Genomic DNA, 17,805 nt, shown 5'->3' with positions numbered 1-17,805 from the left:
CAGGGTAAATTGGAATAGGTGTGAACAAAAATAGCTTCGGGATATGCTTAGCTGTCATTTGACTTCAAAATTCTTCTTACAAAGCAAAATTTCTCCTAAGTAGATATTCCAAACTATGGACAAAAATATATGTAGAAATGATGGGGCGCCTGGGTGGCTTAGTCAGTTAAGCATTCGACTCTTGGTTATGACTCAGGTCATGATCTCAGGATTGTGGGATCCAGCCCAACTTGGGGGTCCATGCTCAGTGCTGAGTCTGCTTGTGATTCTCTCCCTCTGCCTCTGCCCCTCCCCCCACCCTGCTCACACATGCACCCACTTGTGTGTGCTCACTCTCTCTCAAAAAATCTTTATATATATATATGTGCAGAAATGATACCATCTTACTTATTTTGAATATTACTAGCTAGTTGGAATAACCAACATTTATTGTGCCTTTACCATGTGCTGCAGGAACTGGGCTAAAAGTATTTTACATACATTAATCCCATTTCATCCTCAAAACAACCTTATGAGATAAATATATTTTTATCTTTGAACATACTGAGGCTAGATAGTGAAAGAACTAAATCTGGAGCCCCAAATCTGATAAAAAAATGTTTTTCTTTTAACTGTCATGCTCACTGAATTTTCTGTGACCATATATTGCTTCTTTAAAGATAGGGGGAAATAAGCATTGTTTTCAGTGACTTAATAATCTAAATGTCCAACTATAGTAAAATAGCTAATTTAGCAGGCCTTGGTACTTTTATAAGAGTGATATGCAACCATTAAAATCATGCTCTCTGAGACTGCCGGGTGACTCAGTTGAGCGTCCAACTCTTGATCTCACTCAGGTCTTGATCTCAGGGTCATGAGTTCAAGCTTCACTGTGGAGCCTACTTTAAAAAATAATAAAATAAAATTACATAAATAAAAATCATGTTCTAGAAGAATATTTAATGATATAAGAAAATACTTGTGATTAGACAAAAGAAAACCTTAACTATGTTTTTAAATTATTTTTTTGAACTTATAGTGGTTGCAAATATATAAAAATATTTTTAAATCCTTGTTTCTGAGTGATCGGATTACAGGCATTTATTCATTTTCTTTATGCTTTTTGTTTTCCAAATTTTGAATGTGTACAATTATTTAAATCAGATTAAATGTTCTAATAGTCATTTCACTTATTAATTTAGTGCTTAGTGATGTGGAAATGCTTATATTTCTGGGAAAAAAGCTAATTGTGAAGTTATACATTTAGTCTGATCTTAGCTAGGTCTTTATTTTGTCTTAGAAAATATATTGGATGGAAATGTGCGGAAATACTAATAGTGATACTATCCCAGGGAGATGTGAGTAAGAATGAGCTTTTTCGGGGCACCTGGGTGGCTCAGTTGTTAAGTGTCTGCCTTCAGCTCAGGTCATGATCCCAGGGTCCTGGAATTGAGTCCCACATCGGGCTCCCTCCTTGGGGGAAAGCCTGCTTCTCCCTCTCCCACTCCCTCTGCTTGCGTTCCCGCTCTCGCTGTCTCTGTCTCTGTCAAATAAATAAAGAAAATCTTTTAAAAGAGAGAGAGAGAATGAGCTTTTTCATTACTTATTTCTGTATGTTCAGAATTTTTTACTACAAGTATGTGTTTTTGTCATCAGAAAAATTTATTATTTTAAAACTTGGGAGAAGACGTCTTTACTTTTTTTTCTGTTATTTTAGACATTTGAAGACAGTGATTTATTCCATTTGATTGGTGTTATCTGTGGATTAGCAATTTATAATTTTACTATTGTGGACCTCCACTTTCCTTTGGCTTTGTATAAAAAACTGCTAAAAAAGAAGCCATCCTTGGATGATTTGAAGGAACTAGTACCTGATGTTGGAAGGTTAGTAACAAAAAGTGACAAGGGTTTTAATAGGGAATGGGAAATGTACAGAAAGCTTTCCTTTTAGGAATAATTCTGTTTTGTTCTTGTTGAATTTCTAAAATAAACAAAAGCCCTTCTGATATTGGAGAACTCTTCATGTTACCCAGATCCAGAATTTTCTACTGAAAGACTTATATGTATACAACCATTTGCTAAATTTTTAGTAATTTAACAATATTTTGCAAATATCAGATAATAAACTTAGGAAGGTAATGTTTCCTGAGAGTAGTTAAATGATTTATTTGGACTTCTGATTACCTTCATTCCTAGCTGGAATATGTAAAGTTTCTTTTTATTTATTACATAAAATGGAATAGAAATTGTATATAAATAAGAACAAATGTTGAAAATAGGTAGATATATGGCCTTTGTATTCAGAAGAAGAGATAAAAACCTTAGAGTGATTTTTTTTTTCTTCAGAATTGTTCATTCGCTAGCCACCGTATATCTAGCATTCTGAAACAAATATAAAAGTATAGATTAATAAAAAGATTTTATCAAGAATGAATGAGAAATATATATTTATTCATAACTAAAATAGTCAAAATACCCAATAATGTTTTACCTCAAAGAAACATGCATATTGTTTTGCAGAAGCATGCAACAGTTACTGGATTATCCAGAAGATGATGTTGAGGAAACATTTTGTCTTAATTTTACGGTAAGATGGAAAGACAGAATAGCCTGATTATTCATCATCCCTTTTATTTAACAGCTGTGCCTTATGGCTTTGGGGTTGTTTTTTTTTATTTTGATGAGTGGAATTCTTAACCCTTTAGCTAACATTTATTGAGCATTAACTATATGCTAGTCACAGTACGTACATTACTTCATTTAATCCTCATAACAGTCCTATGAGATTAGTATTATTATCCTAATTTTACAGATGAAGAAAACTGAAAACAATCATTACATGTCAATAATAATATTTATACCCAGGCCTGTGACTTCAGAGCCTAGTGCTCTATCATTATGCTAAAGATCCTTTATAAATGCAAGAGGACCTCTTTATTCAAGTATTCATTTTTGAGTCTGAAATTACAAGAATGTTTAGAGAAGCAAAGGTTATTGTACATTAGAATATTCAGTAATGAACTTACCACTTAAAAGATTAATTCCTACTCAGACATCCCTTTCTGCTTCACACTAGTATTTGTCCTTGCCCATTTATCTTACTTTGGAAATGACGTACCACAGTGAAAATGCAAATATGTTGGAATGTTATTTGGAAAATGAAATTGCAAATCTTGTCAAAGATACAGAATTTTGTTAATTCAGTGAAAGGGATGTTGAATAACTTACCCATCCAAATGCAAAACCATTGACAAACGAGGACCTGGCAGAAGTAGACAGTTGACAAAGAAGAGAAAATCAGCAAGGATTATGAGAAGGCACTTCAGAATGGAATGATTTGAATATTATAAATTAATCTCTTGGGAAAATGGTAAAACCTTCGGTTTTCTGTCTTTTTCTTTTCGTTTTAAAAACATTGTGTATTTGTTTGTCCATCCCTCCCCCCTCCCCCCCTCCAAGAGTCCTCTTTATGATCTTGAGGTCAGATCTGACAAATAACCATATTCTGCTATCCCACAATTTGCCAAAATATACTATGTGCCCCCATCAAAAAAGTTTATCCATTTTTTTATCATTTTAAGAATTGGCACATAGTACAATTGTAAGAAAATTTGGTAGATTTAAGATGAAATAAATGAACTTAACACTTTTTTTTTTTTTTCAAGAAAAAAGGTCCTCCTTGGGCTTTCTCTATTTACTATGAAATTTTTAGTTCCCCATTTCAACTGAATGGTTGGTTTTCCAATGGTTTAATTCTTCAATTCACTTTCACTTATAGCAGTATCTTTGAATCTTTATTGATTATCTCAATGGACTGAAACATTGGGTTCCAAACAATATAATTTCTAACTTATCAATCACCAAGTTTGTGAATGGTTAGTATATTCAAGAACTATGGGAATTTAAACATTCCTTCCCACTGCCATTTCTTTCACAGAAATTTTTAGTGGCTCTTTATTGCTTGCATAGCAATAGATCAATAACGGCCTTCAAAAACATTTGTAATATGACTTTCTAACTTACATTGTATCCCTCCATTCATATCAAGTTTTATCATGTCACACAGTATTCTCTCACATACCTTATCTTTCTGTTTTTTAGGGCCATACATTTTCAGAACTTGGTATTTACTCTCATATCTATCTTACCCAATCTCTGTGCTCAGTCAGAAATCCTGTCCCGTCTCAGTCTTTTGAGAGCCTACTCATCCTTCTAGGTGCTTTTCAAATGACATTTCTTCCTTGAGGTCTTTCATATTTCCTCCACTTAGAAGTGAGTGTTCTTCTGTGGTCTGATAGCGTTTTGTTCATGTCTCTATTATAGCATTTATTTTATTATAAGAAGTTGTTTACATAACACATTTCTCCTCTTTAACTAGATAGTAAACTCCACAGCAGGGTTTTATTCATCTCTTATCATCCCACTGCCACCACAGTATTTTCTAGATAGCAGGTACTAAAAGAAAATGTTCTAATAGAAGAGAATAATATTCCAAAAAGAGGGACTAGAAAAAGATACAGATGTGGGATTGTTAATATCAATAGGAAAATTAGCAGACTTACTGTAAGGGAAATAAAAAGTTTAGAAATAATTGACTGTCTTTATAAATCCAATTAATAGCTGGATCCAATTAATACTGGAAAAATCACCTGTGATCAAGAATGCAAACAAGGCAGATATTAGGAATACAGTAGTAGTAGCTGTCAATGTGAGAAGAATGCATAGCTGGTCTGGGCTGCATACATTTTGACACTTAGATTCTGTCACGTGTACAAGGAAAACATCCTTTCTAATATTTTACTCCTGTAGTGATTGTTCTAAAAAAGTTTTACACATAATAAGTACTCAGTTTCCTGTTCTTAACTAACCAAACACTTGGTAATTTGTAATTAACTAGTCACGGTAGGATTTCAAACTACTACAGAGGATGAAAATTTCTAGTTGTGGCTTTATGCAGAATTCACAAATAAGCTTATGGTAGTAACAGAATTTTACCTCAACTTTATTCTTATATTTAATGAGGGAAAGATAGAATATAATAATAGGTTATTAAAATCTAGTAAGTTTTGAGTCTGACATTGACTTTTTTTAAAAATTTAAATTAATAGATCACAGTTGAAAACTTTGGTGCAACAGAAGTGAAAGAGCTGGTTCTAAATGGTGCAGACACAGCTGTTAACAAACAAAATCGGTAAGTGAATTATAGCAGCATCAGTGGTAGTAATAAGATTCCGTAGGCATTTTTCTTCTGTATATAGAAACTTGTCACAACCTTAAGTTTTTACTCAGATAAAACTTACTTTTTGAATGGTTAGTAAGGAAGTAACTGCCTTTTGCTTCTGAAATCCCTTTAAGATATTACTAAAGTTTGGGATAAAAAGATCATAAACAAGCAAAACAAAGAGAAGGTAGAGGGGACAACAGCAAACTCATTTTTGGAAGCTAGAAAACAGGGGTAACTAACTTCAGCCAACCAGAGAAAGCTGCAATATGAGATGGACTGGGAGGAGCCAAGAATCCTGGCAGCCAGTTTATATTGCAGCACAAAGTCTTGGGCATTGAGAATAAAAAATGTTAGAAAGTGTATGGAGTTCAGGGGAATGCTGGAAACAGAAAGATTGCTGTTATAAAAAGCAGTTAGACACCCATTTTAATTAGCACAGTAGCCTGGGCAGATGATCAGAAATTTATCTTCTGGGGAGATTGAACTAAAGGGCTTTGGATATCCTGGGGGTGGGGTGGGAGGCTTCGAAGAGGACTTTGGATTTGAGTATAGATAGACACAGCCAGGGGGGTAAGAGGCAGAACTGAAAACAAGTGGATTGAGTCTACAACCACCCCGCCTTGGTACTGTATTTTGGAGGATTCTTTGGATACACTGTCTCACTTTTAAATATGAATGGATAGCCAAAGATTGATAGCCCTTCAAAACAGTTGAAAAGAATGTCAAGGAAAGAGAAACAATGCAGGATGAAGAACAAAACTTCAAAAGAAACTGTAATCAGTATTCATCTATATGGACTAAAAATTATTCACTTAAAAATCAAAAATTCAATTAAAAATTGAAAAAAAAAATTCACTGAAAGAAATTTGTCAAAGAAGTGGTACCAAAAAACTTTACAGAATTGAATGACAGGCCTTAAAAGATATGCCTTAAAATTGAAAGCATGGAAAGTGAGAGGAAAAAAAAAAAAGACCTACCAAGGCAAAATAGAATTTTAAAATCCCAGGGGAAAAAAAGGATCCTAAAACCTTCCAGGAAAAAGAAAAAAAAGCATGCTATATACAAAGAATTAAGAATCAGAATAACATCAAATTTCTAAAGAATGACACTGAAGCTAGGAGACCAAAATTCTGGGAAAAGATTATTTTTTAAACTTCAAATTCTGTATCAAGACTATCAAGTATGTGAGCGTATATAAAAACATCTTCATGCATCCAGAGTCTCAGAGAAATCTACTTCCAGTGCAGTTTTCTCAGGAAGTTACGGGAAGATGTGTTCTACCAGACAAGGAATTAAACCAAGTAAGAGAAAGACACAGGATCCAGAAAAATAGGATCCAATATAGAAGAGAGGCAAAGAGAATTCCTTCTGCAGGAACAGCAGTGTGTAGGTTTAGGAAGAGCAACCAAAGTGGGTGAAATCAAGAGGATGGAATACAAATGATGCTCCCTAGAGTTGAATGAGTCTAAAGGAGATTGACATTTCTGTTGAAGTTAGGGATGAAGTAGCAAATTAGGGAAACAATTGACTGCAGAAGTTCTTTTTAAGAAAAGGCAGGTAACCATAAAATATTCTAGCTTAATTCTGAATACTATTTATAATCATAAAAATGTTAACTTTAGTGAATAGTGAACCAAAATTGTTATAATGGAAGGTTTTGGGGAGACAAAATGAGAATGGGGCAACTAAATAAAAGGTAAATCCTTATCTTCCACAATAGATAATCAGTTCATTAGATTATATTTTAAACTGAAAATTAAGGAATAACAATATAATTAGGTTGTTGAAGTTTGAAGGTAAATATCAGAAGGAATAGCAAAAAGTTAAGAATTTTCCTTCGAATATCTGGAATTTCTAAAGGTGCAAGACAGAACTGCTTCGTTCTCTACTGTGTAGAGCTAGCTTATTGGCTGTTGCCAGGGACTTTATCCAAATGGTTATTATCTTAGTTCCGCTACTTAGAAGCTGTGTAACTGTAGGAATGTGTCCATGCCTCAGTCTCCTCTTCTGTAAAATGGGATGGTAAATTGTACCTGTTTCATGGGGCTATTTTGAGGATTAAATGAGGCAATAATTCTAAGATGCTTAGAATAGTACCTAGCACATGTTACGTGCTCAGTAAATGTTGGCTGTTAGTATTACTATCTGACATTTTAAACTGTACATATGTCTTCCTTTGATAAAAATAAAGCTGTTTTTAAAATAATGTGAAAAAATTTAGGTCTTTCTAACTATCCTTTCTTTTAAAAAAAAATCTTGGTTTTGAAAAACTGATTTAGAAAGGTTTTTTTTCCTGCTTTTAAAGTCTCTAGTTTTTTATCTAGTTTAGAAATAAAGAATTTTTATCTTTGTATTACCAATCCTAGTTAGATAATGAAAGTGTTGAAGATAAAAATGTTAGCACATAAAATAATTTAGCCTTTTGTGTTTAAGGCACTTAACTAGTACAGATAAATTTCACTTTCCAATTAGATGAATTATAAAATTATGCCATTACAAAATTACCTGCTTCTTTTCATCAGAATCTAATAGTATATGCTACTGATTTTTCCTTAGGCCTGCCCAATTTTACAATGGTCTCCTTTAACCTTTTTTTCCTCTTTGTAAATTCACTTTGGAATTATTTCATAATTTGCTAAGATGATTATCTATAGATAACTGAATTTGCCAATATTCCCATTTGTAGAATTATCCTTTTTAATTTGGAAGACAGGAATATAAAGTATTGAAATCCTCTGGTACCCATTCTCATTATTTGTTTGACTAGATAGCTGCATAAAATATTTGTGGCTAACAGAACAAATTGAATAAAACTGTAGTGCAATTACTGGATTACTGGGTAAAGGGACTTTTTTCTTTTATAGTTTCCTTTTCTATCGTAGTGATAACAGGCAGGAAAAAGCATCAGAAGTGTTTGTGTGTGTATGGGTACATATGTGTATACACACATACTTTTGAAAAGAAAACTGTACTTGTAATATTTAATGATTATCCAGTGCTTAATAAACCTTTCAGGTATTTAGTTTTTAAAATAAATTTTGTTGGGACACCTGGCTTGCTAAGTCGATAGAACATGTGACTCTTAATCTTAGGGTCATGAGTTCAAGCCCCACATTAGGCATAGAGCCTACTTAAAAAAAAATTAAAAAATAAATTTTGTTTTCAGATCCCTTGAAACCCGAGGAAAAACAGACTGTTGTTTGTCTAATAGTCTGAATCCCAAAGCTCTCATTTTTTTATCACCTGATATTTTTAACAGATGACTCTCTTTAGGGATACATGTGGAGTGGTGCATATACATCTCAATAGTTTGTGAGTATTGAAAAATTATTTTGATAGACATTTGTGTCGTCATTCTTCCCATTAGGAAATGACGCATTAGGAAATGACGTTTCACTTTGGAATAGCTTCATTTACATTGGGCTGTGAATGATAAATTAAGTCTACATGCCTCCTAGATAATACTGGATTTTTGTATAGAAAGAATAATAAACTTCTTGTTAAAGACTTTGTCCCCTTAGAATCCTAGTCATACTTTCTCAGTTTTAAAGATAAGTAACAAAAAGTACAGGAGCACTCAAACTTTTAACTACGTATCTATTCTCCATAAAAAAAAGATTTTTATATTCTGTGCCATGTGTGCCTTTTCATTTCTAGGCAAGAGTTTGTTGATGCTTATGTGGATTACATATTCAATAAATCAGTGGCTTCCTTGTTTGATGCTTTTCATGAGGGCTTTCATAAGGTCTGTGGAGGAAAGGTCCTTCAACTCTTCCAGCCAAATGAACTACAAGCAATGGTTATTGGAAATACAAATTATGATTGGAAGGAACTGGAAAAGGTAGGGGAAAACAAATCTATGAAATTGTTTTAATGGAAAGGCAAAGGAAAATATGGTTTATTGATGGAAAAATTGCCCTCTCACTGTTTTCCATTTTACACTATTACTGTCCTATTTACAGGAAAACACTGTACCCTTCTTACTCCACAATGAATGAATTTTAGTTGTATATGAGTTAGATAGCATTTTTGTATTTGTGGTAGTGATAGCTTTCGTATGAAAAATTATGTCATTTATGACAGGTCAGATAGAAGTCCCAGCTAAAACTGAGTTTTCATTCTGCCCAATCATAGGAAAACCATTATGAAAAGCACTCACATTGCATAAGATCATTGTTTCTTTTTTTCTGATTACTCTCAATGTTAAATTTTTTAGCAGAGAGTAAATAATATTCATGATCTTCATCACTAGTGCCTTAGCCAGTAAAGGGATTTTTAGGAAGAAGATTGGGAATTTTTAAACTACTTTTTCCTTTTCCTTCTTCTCTATACAAAGAATTCTCAGATATTTCCTCAGATAAACATTGAATAAAAAGTGCTAGATTAGGGGCGCCTGGGTGGCTCAGTCATTAAGTGTCTGCCTTCGGCTCAGGTCATGATCCCAGAGTCCTGGAATCAGGCCCCACATCAGGCACCCTACTCCGCGGGAAGCCTGCTTCTCCCTCTACCAGTCCCTCTGCTTGTGTTCCCTCTCTCGCTATGTCTCTCTCTGTCAAATAAATAAATAAAATCTTAGAAGAAAAAAAAAAAGTGCTAGGTTAGATCAGCTTTGAGAAAGATGTATATAAGTTTGACTTATAAGTTTTTCCATCTTTGTTCTGTACCCCTGAAGCAAACAATACATTATATGTTAATTTTAAAAAATTCAACACACAAAAATAAGTTTTTCCATCTTTGTAATCTAGAAGACCTCTGATACAATTTTTGCATAAAGAGTTTGATACAGGGGCGCCTCGGTGGCTCAGTCGGTTAGGCGTCTGCTTTCGGCTTGGGTCATGATCCTGGGGTCCTGGGATCGAGCCCCACGTTGAGCTCCCTGCTGAGCAGGGAGTCTGCTTCTCCCACTCTCTCTCCCTCTCGCCCTGCTCCTGTGCTCGCTCTCTCTCCCTTACTCTCTCAAATAAATAAACAAATAAATAAAAGTTTGATACATAACAGCACCTATTAAGTTAGTTAACATTACAAAATACAGTAAGTCTCACAAAGATACAAAGCATTGGGAACTTTGATACACTGCTGGTGGAAATACAGTGGTATGGCCACTTTGGAAACAGTTTGGCATTTTCTTAAAAGTTAAATACTCACTTACTACATGAGCTAGCAGTTCCACTCTAAGGTATTAAGTTATGTTCACACAAAAATCTGTAAACAAGGGGGTATGGGGCATTATTGTTTTAATGGGTATGGAGTTTTGGTTTAGCCAAAGGAAGAGTTCTGGAGATGAATGGTAGTGGCGGTTGCATAACAGTGTGAATGTACTTAATGCCACCAAACTGTACACTTAAAAAGGGTTAAGATGGTAAACTTTGTTAGAGGTATTTTACCACAGTCTTTCCTAATTGTGTTTTTAAAAATCTGCAAACATGTCAAAAACTGGGAACAACCCAGATGTGCTTCAGTGGGTAAATGGATAAACCAAACTAGGGTATATCCATACAGTAGAATACTACTGAGCAATAAAAAGGGATACACTCCTGATATGTGCAGTGGCTGGGATGACTCAGAGTCCTTATGGAGCGTGAAGAAGCCAGTCTCAAAGGATTATATATTGTATGATTCCATGTATAGGACATTTTTGAAAAGACAAAACTATGGTGAACTGGGGCTAGGGGTAGAGGGAGTATGTGATGGGAGAGGGTAGCACAAGAGAGTTCTTTGGGGTGATGGAAGTGTTTAGTATCCTGATTGTGGTGGTAGGTACACGAGTCGTTACATGTGCTTAAAACTCACAGAACTATATACACACCAGAAAAAGCCAATTTTACTGTGTAATAATTCAGGGAATACATTTTTTAATTTAAAAACAATTAGGACTTCTAGTTAAACACACTAGAATATACACATTTATCTCTGCTCCTTTCCAAAATCTCACTAGAATGACAATAAAGGAATAAAAATAGGAATACACAGAGAAAACGTAAAAATACCATAACAAGGGAAAAAAATAGTTTTGGAAGACAGAAAATACATGGATGGATGAGTTGATGAGTGACTAGAGCAAAGAAAGTGGAATTCTAAGCCTCCTGAGGAATAGGGTTTTTAAGAGGCAACCCATTTCACACCCTAGAATTTCTAAAGGCTCAGGAATTGGTACATCATGTTACTGTGGTAGCAGGATGCATGGTTAGGCTAAAAGCAATAGAATTACTTCACAGCTAATTTAAGGAATTGTTAGACTCCTCAGGTTCTCTGTCTTACCCAACAAAAGACAGCTCTAGGGAAAGCCACAGAATCTGGGAAACCAGGAATAACTGAGGAAAGCTGATAGGCAAGCTTAAATCCTCCAGGAAGGAGATTGGAGATTTCTTTTTTTGGTTAAATTGATCTGCTAAAGAGAGGAAAGCTGCACTGTCCTTAAGGAGACCTCAGTGGAAATGGATTCCACCTCCAGTCACCCTAAAATGAAAATGATACAATGGCTTCTCATCACACTTTACATCCTACACAATTTGTCCCTTTTGCCTCCTATCATTCTTCTTCTCACTTAACACTACTTCAGCCTTAATGGCCTCTTTGCTGAGCCAGTCTTGGGGCCTTTCTATTTCCTATTCCCTATGCCTGGAGCTCTTTTCACCTGGTAATTCCAAAAGGGTTCTTGCCCTTACTTCCTTTTATGTCTTTATACCTTCTCAGAGACGTTTACTGGCTAACATCTAAAACTGAGTGTTCACACACACACCCCCACACTCATACCCTGTCTCCCTTCCCTGCTTTATTTTCTCTTTGAATTTGACTTAATATAAATTTTACAATTTTAATTGTCGTCACTGTCTGTTGCTTCTTCCCCCCACTACAATGTAAGCACCATGAAGGCAGGATTTTTGTCTCTTTGTTCACTGCTATATTCCCAGAGCCTAGAAGAGCACTCCGTAAGTACTTAAAACCTCGCTTGAAGATAAAATTGATAGAAATACTCATTTAGTAAGATGGTGGTTTAGTATATTTTAGTGTACTTAGTATACTTTGGTTTCTTCCATTGTATATGTGATTCATTATAATTTCAGTGATTACGATTTGTGACTTTAAATGCTCTTTCTTTCATCAGGACTGTGTACACATTTCCCCAGAACCATTTAGAGGTTTTTTTTAAAAAGGCAAAAAAAGAAAAAACTTCAGCCATTCTCCTTTCATTCCCCACTAACATGCTCACAGACTATAATTCATACCCATTAATCCGTTAATTGATTGCTAGAATTTCAGCCATTTTCTCCAAATGTGTTTACAAATAAATAACTATTTTGTAGATTTCAAGAGATCGGTCATTGAGATAATCATGGCTACAAATAGAGCCCAAAATTTTAAGAAGCCCATTAGCAAATACTTATTGAGCCCCTATGGATACCTAGTACTACACAAGAGATTAGGGAGACATCAGTAAATAAAATTGAAACATGGTCTTTGCCCTGTAATAAGGAAGGTAGACATTAAATAATTTAACTCTGATGAATACAAAGGAAGAGTGTTCAGTGAATAGTATATAAAGAGGAACTTAACCTAGGCTACACAAATCTGGGAAAGCATCTCAGTAGATGGTGGTCTCTACCAGTAAGGACTTTGTTCACTGCAGTTTCCCCAGGGCTCCAAATTTTGACTAAAACTCTATCTGTTGAATGAATCAATGAATGAATTTGGGGACATTTAATCTGAGTCCTAAAGGATAAATAGAAATTAGCCTGATGAGCAAAGGAAGAAGGAGGATGTGTTTAAGAGGTCTAGGCTGAGAGAACAGTGTGTCCAAAGACCCTGATGCTGGAAGGTTCTAAGAACTAAAATTTAAGGCCAACTGTGGCTAGATTTTAAAGAACACTTTACAGCGTAAGATTTACTCCCTCTCTCCTTTCTACTCACCTTTCCTTAGTGCTAGTATTTTTTCTAAAGGAGAAGTACGCTAGCTCCATTGCTGCAGATTACCCCAAAATTTAGTGGCTTAAAAGTAACAGTGAACATTTATTTTCCCACTTCCTGTGGGTTAGGATTTCAGGAATGGCTTAAGCTGGGTGGTTTTAACTTAGGGGTGTCTCATGAGATTGCAGTCAAGATACTGATTGGTGCTTTAGTCATCTGAAGACTTGATTAAAGATAGATTCCCTTCCAAGACGGTTCACTCACAAGACTGTTGGCTAAAAGCCTACTGTCTCACCATGAGGACCTCTCCACAGGGCTCTTTGTCCTCTTGAAATGGCACCTGGCTCTCCCCAGAGTGAATGATCAAAGAGGGTGAAGCCACCGAGTTGATGATTTAGCCTCAGAAGTCATAATGATTATGGAGTCAAGCCTATACACTGTGGGAGGGGCTACACAAGGGCATGAGCAGGAGGAGGCAGGGATCATTAGGGGCCATTAGGGGCCATTGTGGAAATTCACCACAGAAAATTTGTCAGCTTCAAGACAAAACTAACATCACTTAATATTAATGAAAGATTATGTTGTTTTTAGAATACAGAATACAAAGGGGAATATTGGGCAGAACATCCAACGATAAAAATTTTTTGGGAAGTATTTCATGAATTACCATTGGAAAAGAAAAAACAATTTCTGTGTAAGTATTTCTAACTGGTCCTATGTTTTATGGGAAATGGAATTGACGATTAAACTGTTTTTGTAGGAGATTAATTGATTACTTTGTTGGATAAGGTTTTTTCCTTATTAGTATTATTCCAAGGTACTGTTTTTAATTTTCAGTTAGAGTAAATTTTTGATCTGCATCTTTATTTTGAAAGCTACATTCAATTTGCCTCAAATAGAATTGGTTCTTTCAAATGAAAACAAACTCTAACACTGATTACAATCAACTAAAGTTGTGATTCCTTTTAGAATTTCTAAAAAAGGGGACGCCTGGGTGGCTCAGTCATTAAATGTCTGCCTTCGGCTCAGGTCATGATCCCAGGGTCCTGGGATCGAGCCCCGCATCGGGCTCCCTGCTCGGCGGGAAGCCTGCTTCTCCCTCTCCCACTCCCCCTGCTTGTGTTCCCTCCCTCTCTCTCTGTGTGTCTCTCTGTCAGGTAAATAAAACTAAAAAAAAAAAATTTTTTTTTTCTAAAAAGATTTCTGGAGGATAGCTTTTTTCCTTGTTCAGTCTCCATTTTTTTTCTTTTTTGGCTTCTGCATCAAAACTTTGGGAATAAGTGCCCTCCTTCATACCCCTCACCCATCTGGCACACCCACCTCTCTTCCAACCCTCACTTTGTTCTCTATCATTTAGACTCACTTATGGCTTGTTTCCCTCTCTCCTTTCTTTTCTTTTCTCCCTTCCCATATGTTCATCTGTTTTCTTTCTTAAATTCCATGTATGTGTGGGATCATACAGTATTTGTCTTTCTCTGACTTATTTCGATTAGCATAATACACTCCACCTCCATCCACGTCTTTGCAAATGGCAAGATTTCATTCTTTTGATGGCTGAGTAATATTCCATTGTATATATAGACCACATCTTCTTTATCCATTCGTCAGGAAATGACGCTCCCTTTGATATTCCTGCTATTGCCAAGAATATTTCTGTCAATCTCTTTTTGACAGTTGAAATAAAAATCTTGGCTAAATTATTTTGTATAGTGTAAGGATGACAAGTCTTAGGTGATTTGAGTTTTAGCTGTCCATTATACATTTTATTCAAAAATGTTAGAAACAAAACAGATTGAAAAAGGAATCATAATCAAAACTGCATTTTGTATTTGAGCTGCAGACTAAATGTCTATTCCCAAAAGAATGGCTCTCAAATGTTTTGTCAGGGACAAGAGTCATTTATTCATCAAACATTTATTAAGCATCTCCTGTGTGCTAACATTAAGATTACACTTTTAAAGAAAAAAATATTGTACGGATATATAGTTAGTATGTCTCCAAAATCAGGCTTCCATAAATCTGGAGATAGGCTTCAATAGAGTAAATGTAAATTGCCATGGTGGCCATACTAAATAGGTACTCTATATTGTTTTGATAAAAGTGGTTGGCTGAATGATTTTTTTTCTTGGTAGTATTTTTGACAGGTAGTGATCGCATTCCTATTCTTGGTATGAAGAGTCTAAAACTAGTCATCCAGTCAACAGGAGGTGGCGAAGAATATCTCCCAGTTTCCCATACCTGTTTTAATCTTCTGGATCTTCCAAAATACAAAGATAAAGAAACTCTACGCTCTAAACTGATTCAAGCAATTGATCATAATGAAGGCTTCAGTTTAATATAACTTTGGAAATAATAACTAATCAGTTTATTGCAAAAGCATTAAACTATTTGTGTTTTTCTTGTGGTGATGAATTCAGCAAGGTGACAGAGGTACTATTATAATTCTTACTTGCAAAATGTTTAATGCTATGAGTATTCATGAAAGCCAAAAAATATTAATGGAAAGTGAACAAACTGTGTTAATATTAAACTTACTGTACAGAACCATGGATTTTTTTTTTTGCCATCTTCCAATAAACATACAAGTATTGTGAATACATTAAAGTTTTACTAACATGAATTTTAAGAGTTTGCATATTTCACAAATAATCTGGTGTGTGAGTGCATGGAATGTTGCTTAATTTTCAATCACTGAGTGAAAAACCTTTATCTTTGGCCTGCAATAGTCATTCGATTATTTTTTCATTTTGTAAATAATGTTAAGTTTTGTAATAAAATAGTTATGTTCTGATACCAGTACAGTTTCTATGGTTGTAATTGAACTGAGCTAAAAGGATTAACAGTTATGATTAAATCTTATTCTGAGAATCTGTAAAAGCAAAAAATTAGCATGATGAAACATAACCTTTGCTTTTTTACTAGAATAAATATCCTTGTGCAAATCTAAATTACAGATAGGAGTTAAATAACTTGTAGTTCTTTCCTTTTGTGAACCTGGAGATGCTACTGATAAATAGGAGGTTATCAGTAAAGCTTAATATTTGGTACTAGAAGAACTTTGTCCTACAACTGCCAGCAATAGAAACTGGCTACTTTGAGAACCAGCCACTGGCTTATAGCTTCCAAAACTACTGATGCTGCAGGTTGGTATTTAGTCAGAATTTTCAATGCTTTGGAACTATTTCCTTGAATTTTTAGAAACAAATCTTAACACAATTTTTATGGTGCTGATGCTTAGTTATCTCCTGTGATTAACTGTGAGTTGATGCAACCCATGTGACTTTCTGCTATAATGCAAATATTTATTTTTTAAATTTATTTTTTAAGCCGTGAAAATTGTTTAAGTAATAAAGATTTATTGGTTTAATACTTAGCCTTTCAGTGGTTCTCATATAAGATTCAAAATTCCTCAATGTCTCAGGAAAGGTCTTTAAATTTTGGATTGAGTATTACCATTGCCATACAAACTGTCTGTTTTACAGAGATCTCCAGTTTTCTTAGCTATAATTCCAAAATGCAGAACAACTCTGAAAAAAATTTGTGTATCTCATTTTGCAGCAAAACTTGAATTGTTGAGGCTATTATTTATGGTATTAAATGAGACTATTTGTACATTTTTTTTGTACATTTTACTGTGGTGATATTAATAGGTTTGATTTATTTAGTGTGTTTGATCTTAGATGCTGCCTCAGACCCCTGTGGGGTGCTTTAAAAAATTCGTTAACATTCGTAATTCCAAAATGCAAATGAGCCCAAGTATTTTGGAGATGGGATTGTGGACCTATACTTTTCAGTTTAACTTAAGAACTTCCACTGGTAAGCCATAGGTGTCTTTTTATATAGAGGGAAGACCTTAAACATAAGTATTCTCACATACAATAATTTAGCTCAAATTAGCACTCTCCCTCTGAAAATTCATTTTGTACTGTTTCCCTGTGTATCCATTTATTTCTTGAGGGTAGTGATTGTTCACATTGAAAACACATGTGTATGTGTAAGATGATTTTTTTTCTTTAGTAACCTCTATGCTAGGTACTGATCTGTGAAATAGCAGCCACTTTGGATTAATACAGATGGATTTCATTGAACAAATATTTTAACAAGGAACTGGCACATCTTATGTAGGAGCACAACAGTACAAGGCTTAATTTGGGTAAGTCTTATACTCTTCTCCCTCTGTTGCTGCAAGACATACAGTAAGTAGCATTAACAGCAGGGAGATTAATGGTAGAAAATTAAAATACCATTGAAGATTTTTCAAATTGCTGTTTGCTTTTTTAAAAATAGCATGAGGGGCACCTGGGTGGCTCAGTCAGTTAAGCATCCAACTCTTGATCTCAGCTCAGGTCTTGTTCTCAGGGTTGTGAGTTTGAGCTCTGCATTGGGCTCCACACTGGGTATGGAGCCTGTTCAAAAAAAGAAAATAGAGGGGCGCCTGGGTGGCTCAGTCCCCGTTAAGTGTCTGCCTTCGGCCCGGCATCCTGGGATCGAGCCCCGCATCGGGCTCCCTGCTCCGCGGGAAGCCTGCTTCTCCCTCTCCCACTCCTGCTTGTGTTCCTGCTCGCTGTCAAATAAAAAAAATCTTTAAAAAAAAAAAAATAGCAAGAAAAATATCTTGAGCTTTGTAGATTAGTGTAGAAAATAAGCAAATACTGAGTTCACTAAATTATAAAGACTGTGATTATGGAGTGGACTAA

At 35.0% G+C, this 17,805-nt stretch overlaps 1 protein-coding gene across 4 annotated transcripts in view; it reads left to right on the top strand.

The window, feature by feature from the left end:
• LOC118017864 (probable E3 ubiquitin-protein ligase HERC4) overlaps nucleotides 1-15,796 on the top strand; it is a 131,367-nt gene extending 115,571 nt beyond the window's left edge. For 3 of the 4 annotated variants that reach the window (XM_035016194.1, XM_035016180.1, XM_035016185.1), the window contains 6 exons: nucleotides 1,697-1,863; nucleotides 2,500-2,566; nucleotides 5,088-5,170; nucleotides 8,861-9,044; nucleotides 13,700-13,802; nucleotides 15,241-15,796. In XM_035016194.1, the coding sequence (XP_034872085.1) occupies nucleotides 1,697-1,863; nucleotides 2,500-2,566; nucleotides 5,088-5,170; nucleotides 8,861-9,044; nucleotides 13,700-13,802; nucleotides 15,241-15,449 (813 nt within the window). In that variant the 3' untranslated portion in view covers nucleotides 15,450-15,796. The remainder of the gene's footprint in view (nucleotides 1-1,696; nucleotides 1,864-2,499; nucleotides 2,567-5,087; nucleotides 5,171-8,860; nucleotides 9,045-13,699; nucleotides 13,803-15,240) is intronic. The other variant, XR_004681259.1, reaches the window with a different exon arrangement.
• The last annotated feature ends 2,009 nt before the right edge of the window (nucleotides 15,797-17,805 follow it).

Source organism: Mirounga leonina, unplaced genomic scaffold (assembly GCF_011800145.1).
Source record: "Mirounga leonina isolate KUSES-001 unplaced genomic scaffold, KU_Mleo_1.0 Mir_106, whole genome shotgun sequence".
Lineage (NCBI taxonomy): Eukaryota > Metazoa > Chordata > Mammalia > Carnivora > Phocidae > Mirounga > Mirounga leonina.
This window is presented reverse-complemented; position numbering and strand designations above follow the sequence as displayed.